General features: G+C 43.3%; 1 protein-coding gene across 12 annotated transcripts in view; it reads right to left on the bottom strand.

Moving 5' to 3' along the window:
* The window catches only part of sgcd (sarcoglycan, delta (dystrophin-associated glycoprotein)), a 198,129-nt gene that overhangs the window by 33,868 nt on the left and 152,108 nt on the right, over positions 1-12,153 (bottom strand). For all 12 annotated transcript variants that reach the window (XM_078930898.1, XM_078930892.1, XM_078930893.1 and 9 more), the window contains one exon: positions 4,313-4,414. In XM_078930898.1, the coding sequence (XP_078787024.1) occupies positions 4,313-4,414 (102 nt within the window). The remainder of the gene's footprint in view (positions 1-4,312; positions 4,415-12,153) is intronic.

The raw sequence follows: 12,153 nt of genomic DNA, 5'->3' as shown, positions 1-12,153 counted from the left end.
GACAGTAAAGGTTTACTGTATTCCTCCATGGGGGGGCCGGACAGTTTTTTTTCATGATTTCAAATGCTGCTTAAATTTACATTCGTCTGGATTGGAAGGTCGCTAAGGAAAACGTCTCCACTCGTCACCTATCTCTGTGCAGCAGCTGCTGATGAAGATCCTCCTCCTCCTCTTCCTCCTCCTCCTCCTCCTCGCTTAACCAGCGATGCATCAGGATGATAATGGGGGGTCGAGTGGCTGATGTGCACAGATGTGCCGCTATCCTCCACAGCGACAGGTTTCTTCTTGTTCGCTGCTGAGGCTTCCTAACAACCAGCATGCCCCCCCCCCCCAACAGAGGGGGGGCCGCGGGACTCCCGCTGGGCTCCTTGTCTTCACCAGAGGGTTTAGTTGCAGCGCGGCGTCTCTGATCTCCCTCGCCGCGCTTTCACAGGGTTGGTTTAAGGTGGTTTTACAGATCTGAACTTTTAAGGAGGAATTATTTTTTCAAGTCCCCCCACCAGCTTGTACCCAAATCAGCTTCCCCTCCGAGTCTGAAGATGCAGCCAACGAGCAGCAGAGCAAAGTTACTAATGAGTCCACAGACTGAAGTTCTACCTGTAGAAAGGTGTGACAGGAAGACAGCCATGATGCCGCCTTAAATCAGGTCTGCATGTCTGAAGACGTTTACAGGAAGAAAGACCAGGATCTGAGAGATCTCTGTCCAAAAGGTGGCTTCACTTAGATCCAGGTCTGGAACTGTCTGCAGAGAAACCCCAGACCACCAAACCCCCTCCTCCATGCTCCTGCACACCTTCAGCCATGACAGTTTGCTACAAACGCCACAAGGGCAAAGCATTCTGGGAAACTACAGTAACATCATCAGCCACGTGAAGGTCCCAGCAGTACCAGAACTCCAGCTGTCCTCCAACACGCCTGATAATCCAGGAAGCTCCGCCCCTTTAGCTCTGAAAAACGCTCCACCTGGGAGACGAGTCAGAAAGGACGTCGGCTGTTTCCTTCAGCAAAGCCGGCTTTTCTGGACTCACTGAACCAGCGAGGACTTAGACCAGAACCAGGACCGGAAACGGATCCATGCACCGTCGCGAGAACACATTATCGGACTCAGATGGTCCTGGACTGTGTGAAGGCCAGACGTCCTCTGGACCGGAACCAGCAGCCCTGTTCAATTCAATTCAATTCAATTCAATTCAATTCAATTCAATTCAATTCAATTCAATTCAATTCAATTCAATTCAATTCAATTCAATTCAATTCAATTCAATTTTATTTGTATAGCCCAAAATCACAACAACAGTCGTCTCGATGGGCTTCGAAGTAAAACATGAAATCAAAAGGATCACGAATACAAAGAGTTCAATAGGAAAATACTAAAATGAACTAACAAACTGACTAAGCTATACTGGCATCCCTGCCCTTAGACCCCCCTTCGCGGTAAGGAAAAACTCCCAAAAAAACCGGATTCCGGAAAAAACGAAGAAACCTCAGGGGTGCCCACATGAAGGAGGGATCCTCCCCCAGGACGGACAGCCGATTTACCAGAACTCTTAGAGAAGAATTAACTTATCTAAATCTACAACTACATATATAAAAGTCCAGCAGACGAGCTTCATCCAGCCGTGGTTGTGGGGACAGTCAAAGGCGCGAGTCGAGCCGGAGACAGGAACCACAGCCAGGTGTAGGAGCAGGAGCAGAGGCGAGGTAAACTGTTCTTACCCCTCCGCCCCCACTGTTCCTATTCTTCTTGATTTATCTGCTGCTCGGTAAAGTAACTAACCCCCCCTTGTTGTGGCATATTTTATGAAGGCTCCTGGCTGAGCCGTCCTTCATTTACCTACCAAGTGAGGGTCTGCATCTGCTACGGGCTGAAGACGCCCCCACAGGGGGCGGAGCCAGATGTGGTGTCTTTGTGGTCATCACCAGAGGCGTTGGTCATCTCCTCTGTGGTGGCTCCGCCCCCGTGTCACCGCTCTCCATGGTTCATTCTCTCCCATCCGCGTCGGGGCTCAGACGCCACAGACAAAGAGCCCCCCCACAATGATTACTAATGCTGAGGCAGTGAGTCGGCGTCTGCTCTTCGTCTTATCGGCCATCTCTCCGCAGACGTCTGCAGTCTGGAACGCTGCTCCTGTAGTTCTGGTGAGGACAGCAGGAAGCAGCTCAGAATGCTAATGAGCACTCCGGCAGAACAGGCAGCTGGATTCCAGCAGGAAGAGAGCTGACGACCCGTCCTGTTCTGGGTTGGGACGGCACCAGTCTAACCACCGAAAGGCGTCCTCCTGTTTGGTTCTACAAAAGTCAAGACTGACTGAAGGATCGTTAAACCTGAACGTCCTTTCTTTCTGCAAAAATGACAGAATAAAGTCAAGTTTTCCTTTGGGGAGAGCAGAACAAGAGAACCGGATCTAAACAGAACTTCCTGTTGTTTAACGTCTGAAAGGTCAGAGTGAATACTGGATTCTGATTGGCGGTAGGTCCATTAAAAAGTGTACAGACACCTATAAAAGTAGTTCCGGTCACATAGCCTGAATGTTCTGTATTATCGCGCCGGCCTAAACACCGTTGGTAACCAGAACTACAGAACCTTGGACCAATCAGTAGATGGACAGATGATATTCCACAGATTTTAACCATTTATGTCGTCTTCACCTTATCGCGTGACTGAATACGTGTTGATAAATAAAGTTAGCATTAATGAAACAAATAGTTTGTTTATTGATCCACATTTATTGATCAGAGTTATTGGAGGATTTGTCTTCAATCAAACGACTGATGGGATTTGTTTCTTTGAAACATTTTTTCTTCATCATCTGGACAAAAACAACCTTCCTCAGAAATGATGCTTTGTCTGACTTCACATGGCGTTTAACCTCTACAAGTTTTTCCTCATACACCAGCTGCAGCAGAGCCAGAGGCCGGTTCTGAAGCCGTTACCATGACAACGCATCGGTTAACAAGAAGAAAGTCCTAATAGTTGATGCAATATCCTTTAGTGACTCCAGTCCATGTAAATCCAGGGATGATAGTGACCAAGCATGAGGATGGCGTGTGGACGCCATGTTCATTCATTTCTGACAAAGGACCCCCCCCCCCCCCCCCCCATGGGGCATTTATCCCTTCCATCAACCACAGTGAGCAGTTTAGGAAACTCTGATGAATCTCTAAATGATTTACAACAAAGGAATAAAGTTTTTCGTACTTTTCTTCGCACACGCTGGAAGAGAATCTGTTTACGCTCAGAAAAGTTTCTAGTTGAAACTCCTTTTGCAGCTTCGCTTCAACAGAGGAGCAAAGAGGAGAGCAGAAAAACGCCAAACATCCGTTTTGGACACATCTGCTGGTCCTCAGGTGATCCAGCAGTAACGGCTGAATCTCACAGCAGACAGACGGTTTTAGAATCGTGTCTGAAGTTTTAGTTGGAATGTTTGTCTCTTCTGTGAGAAACAGACGTGGAGAGCTAAAGCCACAGTCTTCTAAGCATCGTCGCTTCATGTCTTTCTGTCTTTTTCCTCACAACTTTCAAACAAACATCTGCGACCTTCTTCCTTGTCTTCCAGCTGTTTCCTTCAGGGGGCGCCACAGCAAGCTCCACCCCCATCTAACCTTCTCTTCTGCAGCCTCCTTCTCTATATCCATGAACATCTTTGGTCCTCCTCTTTCCTGTAGCTCCCCCCTCAGCATCCTTTCACCATCACTGTTCCTCCTCTCAAACGTCTCCTTCTGCTTCCCTGCATGGATCTCCAGATCTGATCTGATCCTCTGATGGACTCATTCCTGATCCATCCTGGTTTTAGAGACAACCTCAGCATCTCCATCTCTGCCTCCTGTCCGTCTCTGGCTGCTCTCTCCACAGTCTGCTACACCTTTCCTTTGGTCTCACCTGAACCCTTCCTCCACCCGTTCCAACCAGCTTCCACTCCACCTGGAACCTCACCGTTCCTCTGGAGTTCCTCTGTCTACCTGCAGTTGACTGTCAGTCCTCCCCTTTCTAGATCAAACCTCCACAGTCTCTCTAGATGTTCCTCCACCTGCTGCCTGCTCTGACTACAGACCATACTGTCATCTGCAAACATCATGGTCCACCTTCTCCTTGTAGTCCTGTCCTCATAGTGTCCCATGTCTTAATTCCTCTCAAATCTCTCCTAAATGTCTCCTTTCTGATGTACAGCATTGATCACGGAGATGTCCATCCGTCCTCTGCAGCAGCAGTTCAGTAGATAGGCATGAATTCAGCTGCCTGGAGTGTGAATGTGATGATGGATGACAAAGCCATCACTGGCACTGTGAATGCAGACTGCTGTGTGGAGCTCACCGGTTTGGACTGGATTTCTTTGGCATAGAGGGTCTGGAGGAACTCGGAGTCTCCCTCCAGTTTCAGACCTTTCTCTGTTATTCTCAGGTTGCCCATGCCGTCCTGCAGAGAGCAAAGAAATGCAGGTTAGGGGTTGATAGAAACATTTTAGTTCCAGGAGGACACAGTTCTGAAACTCTTCCCCATCAAGCCTGCTCCGGTGCTGGTTCCGACCGAGCATCTTTGGCGTTCCACCGCCTAAGCACCATTTCCTGTTCCTGAAAACTGCTTCTTAACAATCATTTCCTGTTCATAACACTTGGGGAGGAGTCACCTGGCATTGTGTCCAAAGTCCCTCACTACTCCGCGCACTGTGCAGGGCGTTCCCCATTTCTATTGGGGTGTCCGAATCTATGATTCTAAAATCCAGGAAATTCTGGAAATTTCCCAGAAGTCTCTGCAAAGACACAGTGTGCAGCCATACTCGCTCATTTGACAAATATAGACCCTGTGTGAACGATATGTCATTAGTTTGTTCATGTATGTAAACATATTTTTTATCATTCATCAAAGCTTTCATCAATAAATTCAGAAAAAGTCTTCTAAAAATGTTAATATTTACTAGAAAATGGAAAAGGGGTGACGTCACATTTGACAATCAGCAAAAGAACCAGGAGAACCCAAGTTAAAACTGGAAGCAGCAATCAAGTTTGTGTCTGCAAACAGCAGTAAACTAACTCCAGTCCGTCTTTGGATGGAAGGGTACAGGTGTTGAACCATCAACCCTGTGTAACTGGTCTACCTCTAATCCACAGCCGTACTGGATTAGCAAAGCCCAAATGACACAACAAACCCGTCGTTAAGCAGAAAACCAACGGAAAAGTGAAGTGTAAGAGTCCAAAGACTTGCAGCATCCATGATGATGAACATCAATGATCCGACCAGCACAGCTGACCTTTAACCTTTACAACTGATCGTACGTCAGCATTGTTTCATGGTAAGGAGACATCGGAGGGTGTTTTGGGGGGTGGGGGGCTCCTTGTGATCTCTGCAGTTTTCCTTGATTCCTCCTCAGGTTGTGAGGAGCAAGTGAAGATCAGGGATCCCCAAACCTCTAAAGGTGAGGACGTGTGCACACCCCCCTCACTGCAAACGCCTCCAGCTCCTTAGAATTCCAGTGCTGTTCAGGCAGCAGGGTGGGGGGGCGAGGAGCGTTGTATGAATGTGAATGAGCTCCAGGTGGAAGTCAACGGCCCACCAGGGAGGCCTCTCAGACTTTATTTAAACCCTTTCATCGGGGCGAGATGATGAAAACCGACTGTAAGAAACAGCCGCGGCGCTGGAAGATCTCCTGATGCCAGAGGGGGAGGGGCTGAACCGTGTAGGAACAACAATGGGTCAGGGGAGGGGGCACTGGCGTGTCTGGGTCCACATTCAGGTCGGCTGTCTTTGCACGTAAAAGCTTTATTGGTTTTTTGGAAACAGCTCAGAGCTGCACAAAGGTTTCAACATCTCAACGGACGACATCAAAACAGAAAAACCGTTGGAGCTAATAGCCAAAAAGGTTTGTCTTCTTACGCCAGGACCCCCGTTCACTAATGAATACGCTCCAGTACGAGGAAACAACATTTTTCTAAATCCAACCCCAGCTTTCAAAATGGCTGCTGGTGTTAGCTAAGGAGAATTTTGTAACTCCGCGGACATGTTTGGATGTCATTTTATTCACATTCCCACATTGAAATAAGCTCCAAGTATTTACAACAACAAACTAGTTGACCAGATGACTAAACTGACTTCAGTGTCTTTAGTTGTGGGCACTAGGTAAATCAGGGCAGTGGGGGAGGGGCTGAGTCACTGGCTGCATTATAAATAAGTGCTTTTTTTGGCGGCTGGGTAGCTCGGTTGGTAAGGAGAGAGGCTACAATGCAGGAATCCAGGGTTCGATTCCCGGAGGGGAATAAACAATGGTACTGGGTAGGGCTGCACGATATGAGGAAAACTCGTGATATGCGATATTGGTGATTAATATTACGATAACGATATAATTTACGGTATATAAACAAATAGCAAAACAACCAAAAACATAATTTCCATTTCACTGCAACAGTTTAAAAATTATACTCCAAATGACCCTTGTCGACGTAGGAGGCAAACATCAAACATAAAAGGGCTTATCTGATTGATCAACAACGTAAACGGGTCCTTCCGATTGGTTAAATGCACAAAGGGATTTATTTCATTTGTTCAATATTTCAAGCTGCCATGAGTTTGTTTTAGCACTTAAGGTAACCACTTATTGCGATTTTTGTCATCTTTTGCGGTATGCATATTGCACAGCTTGATGTTGCGATAACGATAATTTTGCGTTATATTGAGCAGGCCTGGTACTGGGTCAATTACCATATCAATGGCGAGCAATGAACATCACCCAGTGAGGGCCCTTAGGCAAGGCCCTTAACGCTACTGCCTCCCGAGCGCGGTTAGGCTGCAGCTCATCGCTCCCCCAGGTGATGGGTCAAAATGTGGAGGAGAATTTCCCCATTGTGGGATCAATATAGTATCAATTATTATTATTAAATCAGAGTCTCCAAAATTCTCCTTAAATTCCATAAATCGACATGCACATTGGCTGCAGTCCTTCTGTAATGTGATCCACACGCATTCATGAACTGAGAGAGATGAGAGTCCCATCATGCCAAACGCAAAATGAGACAAGTCCTCCAGTCCATGCACATCCCAGCCCCCCCAGATGAAGGTGGTAGTTATGAGAGTTTTCTGTTAACAGGGGGATCACTGTGATATTCTTAGATGAACATCTCTATTGAGCTCCTTTATTCGTGTACTAGGATGAAAGTCTCTATTTTCTCCTACATTATGGGCTGTGAGCCTCCCTGGCTCTCTCCTGCGCAGCATTAATATATGGATCCGGTGAAAGTGCCAATGTATTGCCCATGCTGGGGCAATAAAGCCCATCCACTGTTCTGCCCTATTCAGAATTGATTCTCTCTGCAGCTCTGAGGAGCATCATGAAGGCGATGACACTTTCCAGCTGCACAGATTGCCTTTCATCAGTATGCATGGCTTACAGTGGGGTCATGCTCACAGCATTCAGGGTGAGGATTTGCGTGATGGCTACATGATGGAGCATTTGTGGTTTCGCAGGCTGAATTTTCACTGAAAGCCGAGCAGAAGAAGCTTTATGGCCGCTGCAGAAATAAAGGATCTGGTCCTTGTTTGAATAAATAATTTGTTTACACTGGCCGTGTTGTACTGAGTGCTGGGCGCAAAAAAAAACAACCCGTCATTTGTTTGGATGTTATTTATGTGCAAACCCAGGTCAGAGGAGTTCTGGAAAACAGCATGTGTGATGAGAAACATCACCTGACCCGTCCCCAGAGCTCCGGATAGACGGACATGACAAACCTAGATGTTAAAAAACTGTTGATGCATTCACAGGGGACCTCGTAGGTCCTCCGGCCTTTTTCTAACGTTAGATGGCGGCACAAGGATTTCACTAAAACCCTGAAATCTGTTGAGCATGTGGAAAAGTCCTAATGTTAACTTTAGTGTGCTTTAACATGCTAATGTTAACTTTAGCATATATGTTGGCTTAAGCATGGTAATGTTTACTGTAGCACATATGTTGGCTTTAGCATGTTAATGTTTAGTTTAGCACATATGTTAGCTTTAGCATGCTAATGTTTACTTTAGCACATATGTTAGCTTAAGCATGTTAATGTTTAGTTTAGCACATATGGTAACTTTAGCATGCTAATGTTAACTTTAGCACATATGTTCGCCTTAGCATGCTAATGTTTAGTTTAGAACATATGTTGGCTTAAGCATGTTAATGTTTAGTTTAGCACATATGTTAGCTTTAGCATGCTAATGTTGACTTTAGCACATATGTTAGCTTAAGCATGTTAATGTTTAGTTTAGCAGATATGCTAACTTTAGCATGCTAATGTTAACTTTAGCACATATGTTGGCTTTAGCATGCTAATGTTTAGTTTAGAACATATGTTGGCTTAAACATGTTAATGTTTAGTTTAGCACATATGTTAGCTTTAGCATGCAAATGTTTACTTTAGCACATAAGTTAGCTTAAGCATGTTAATGTTTAGTTTAGCACATATGCTAGCTTTAGCATGCTAATGTTGACTTTAGCACATATGTTAGCTTTACGATGCTAATGTTAACTTTAGCACATATGTTGGCTTAAGCATGTTAATGTTTAGTAAACACGAAGTGAAATATTTAGGAATTAAATTAATTAGAGATGAAAAAGAAAGAGAAGAAATAAACATAATGGACTAATTAAGGGATATAATTTGACAGGACATAATCAGGAATATAATTTAGGAGGTATAAGGACGACGGATTTTGAATCAATGATTGGAACCTTTAGAATAAAATGGTTAAAAGACTTTATGGCTAACCCTGACTCAATATGGTTTCATATTCCCAAAAACATCTTCAATAAATTAGGTGGATTAGATTTTTTGATGAGATGTGACTTTGAAATTTCCAAACTTCCTATAAAGATTTCCGAATTTCACAAACAAGTACTTTTCCACTGAAAAAATGATATTTAGCCACAATTTCACCCCTCACTACGCCATCCTGTGGAACAACAGAGTATTTACCACAAACAGGAAGACCATTTTTCATCAGAATTGGTTTGACCACAAGATTCTTTTTGTAAGGGATATTCTTGATTCAAATGGAGAAATTCTTCAGTTAAAATACTTTAAAAGTAAATATGATATTGAATGCACAACCAAAGAATTCCAGAAAAATCTGCAGAGCAATTCCAATTGCTTTTATACATTTAATAAAAAATACAATATTGTCTTCCTATGTTCAAATTAAATTACCAAATTTAGTAATAGGAGAAATAAAACTTAATGAAAAAAAATGTGATAATAAATACCTAAACAAATCCTTTAAAGGTAAATTATATTATGACTTCAATAGAAAAGTGAAATACAAAATAACTGAGACACCTGTCACATCAGGTGCTCAAGTTTGGAAATTCCTAAAATGGCCAGTGGTCCCCAAAATTAAAGAAATGCAGTTCAAAATTATAAACAATTATTACCCTTCGGCAGAGACATTGAGAAGTAGATTTGGCTTTGAGGGTGATCCGTGTGATTTCTGTCATGTAGCCCCAGAAACAACCAAACAGCTGTTTTTTTCATGTCCAGTGATCCAAAGATTCTGGCAAGATTTTCATAACTGGCTTAGTCAAAAAATTAACAACATACAATTCACAAAAAAATATATTTTGTTTTATAACAGTAACTTACCAAAAGAGTCAACAAACTTAGTGAACATCCTCCTTCTTTTGGGAAAATATCATATCCATAAGAAAAAGTGGAAAAAAGATCGTCCGAACCTCCTGTGTTTTCAAAATGAAGTCAAATTGTATTTATCCTCATTGAAATGTATTCACAACTCAAATCCTTTCATTGATGACATTTGTAACTCTGCTACAGAATGGTTACAAATCTAGGGTCCAGATTGTTGATTGCCTTGTATTATAATTTATGCTGATTTTATTAAAAATCTTTAATACATGATACTTTTTTTTTTTTTTTTAATCTTTGTTTTTGAAAAGAGCTGTGCCTTGCATCTTTGTGTGTTGTGACTGCGAGAGTTTTGTAATGATTATATTTCAATAAAAAAAAATATGAAAAAAAAAGAAAAAAAATGTTAATGTTTAGTTTAGCACATATGTTAGCTTTAGCATGCTAATGTTGACTTTAGCACATATGTTAGCTTTAGCATGCTAATGTTTACTTTAGCACATATGTTTGCTTAAGCGTGTTAATGTTTAGTTTAGCACATATGTTAGCTTTAGCATGCTAATGTTAAATTTAGTGTGAATGTTAGCTTAGGCATGTTAATGTATACTTTGGCACATATGTTGGCTTAAGCAAGTTAATGTTTACTTTAGCACATATGTTAGCTTTAGCATGCTAATGTTAACCTCAGCACATATGTTAGCTTAGCATGCTAATTTTTTACTTTAGCACATATGTTTGCTTAAGCATGTTAATGTTTAGTTTAGTACATATGTTAGCTTTAGCATGCTAATGTTTACTTTAGCACATATGCTACCTTTAGCATGCTAATGTTTACTTTAGCACATATGTTGGCTTAAGCATGTTAATGTTTAGTTTAGCACATATGTTACCTTTAGCATGTTAATGTTTAGTTTAGCACATATGTTAGCTTTAGCGTGCTAATTTTTTACTTTAGCACATATGTTTGCTTAAGCGTGTTAATGTTAACTTTAGCACATATGTTAGCTTTAGCATGTTAATGTTAAATTTAGTGTGTATGTTAGCTTCAGCATGTTAATGTTTACTTTGGCACATATGTTAACTTTAACATGCTAATGATAACTTTAGCGTGCTTGTTAGCGTCAGCATGTAAAACCTACGAGGTTGTGTGGGTTCGAAGAGTATATTTGCATAAACCCCCTGGCGAGTTAATTTTCTATAAAACCTCTCACATAAGTTTGAAAGTTGACATAATTTTTCCCAGGATGCCAAACCTCTGAGAGTCAGGCCACATCTTCAAACCTTTTTAGACTGGAAACATTTCTGAAGCGGTTCAGGACAAAGTGGTTCAAACCAGTTAGCGGTGAGGAAATCTTCATGAATGAGTTCTCTCTCCTGAAGCCAGCACCGGTGCAGCAGCCTCAGAGCACCTGTCTGTTCAGGTGTGATGTCAGTCTGAGGCTCTGCTCGCTTCACCCGACTGCTGGAAGTAACGTTTGCAACTCTGCGGTTCTCCAGACGTTCTTGGTGATGCTCCGCATCGGAGAGGTGAGGTGGGAGGAGCAACGGCGAGCATCCCGCCTGAAGCAGCTTCCGTGTCCTGGTCAGGATGGCTGCAGTCTTTGGAGCGGCTTCGCATCTCTCTGAACGCCTCACAGCAAAGAGCTGCTGCCTGTCAATACCGCCCGGCTTCTGGACGATTATCGAGCATCGACTCGATACGCATCAACCCGAGGCTAAAGCAAAGGTAGACGTCCCGCGGGGGGGCTCAGACTTCTTTGCATGGCGCAGACTAATCGAAGCTCTGCACAGTAAAGAGGTAAAATCTATATCAGAATACTCCCACACACGACTTCTGACACCAAGAGATGGAAACATGCGAGCAGGGAACGCCGCCGAACATTTCAACACCTTCAAAGCCGCCGCCTGATGGAGCTGGGGTTTCCAGAAACTCATAAACAAGTCAGTTCTGCTCGGAGACACTTGAGAGCACAGAGAATGCACACAGCAGAAAACCTCTTCAGCTGGATAAAGTAACCTAACACTCGACAGGACCTCCGTCTGAGAGCTCCAACCAGCTCCTGAGACAGAGAACGCCGTCCTTCACCTCCTTCCTCCCACTCTCTGCTCTGAGCCGCTGGTTCCTCCTGTCCAGGAGCATATGGAGTTAAACCATCACACCAAAACTGGTCATCAATGATGTTTGTGGAAAAATGTTTGACCCAATAAAGTTTAATTGAAAGAAAAGTTCATTCAGAAAAACAGAATTATATAGAAGCCCATCTTTGCCCCCCAGCAGCTGGGATAGGCTCCAGCAACCCCGTGACCCTGACAGGTTTGAAGTGGGTTTGAAAAAAGGATGGAGGGACAAAGAACTGATGGGTCACATGACCTCCTCTGTCTGAGGGTTTGTGTGAAACACCAGAGGATTTCTAACGGCGTTATCACATTAAAATGAATGTCGTTTTAGTGCTTGGAGTTTTATCAAAGGTGTTTACATTTCCATTGTCTTATAATTGCAGTTTCTGGTATTTCTGTTTTATTGATGCTTTTATTTGTAGTGTTTAGTTTCTC

The sequence above is a fragment of the Oryzias latipes genome, chromosome 14 (assembly GCF_053564925.1).
Source record: "Oryzias latipes strain Hd-rR chromosome 14, Olatipes_Hd-rR_3.1".
NCBI classification, from domain to species: Eukaryota; Metazoa; Chordata; class Actinopteri; order Beloniformes; family Adrianichthyidae; genus Oryzias; species Oryzias latipes.
The sequence above is the reverse complement of the archived record's forward strand: the minus strand, read 5'-3'. Positions and strand labels throughout refer to the sequence as shown.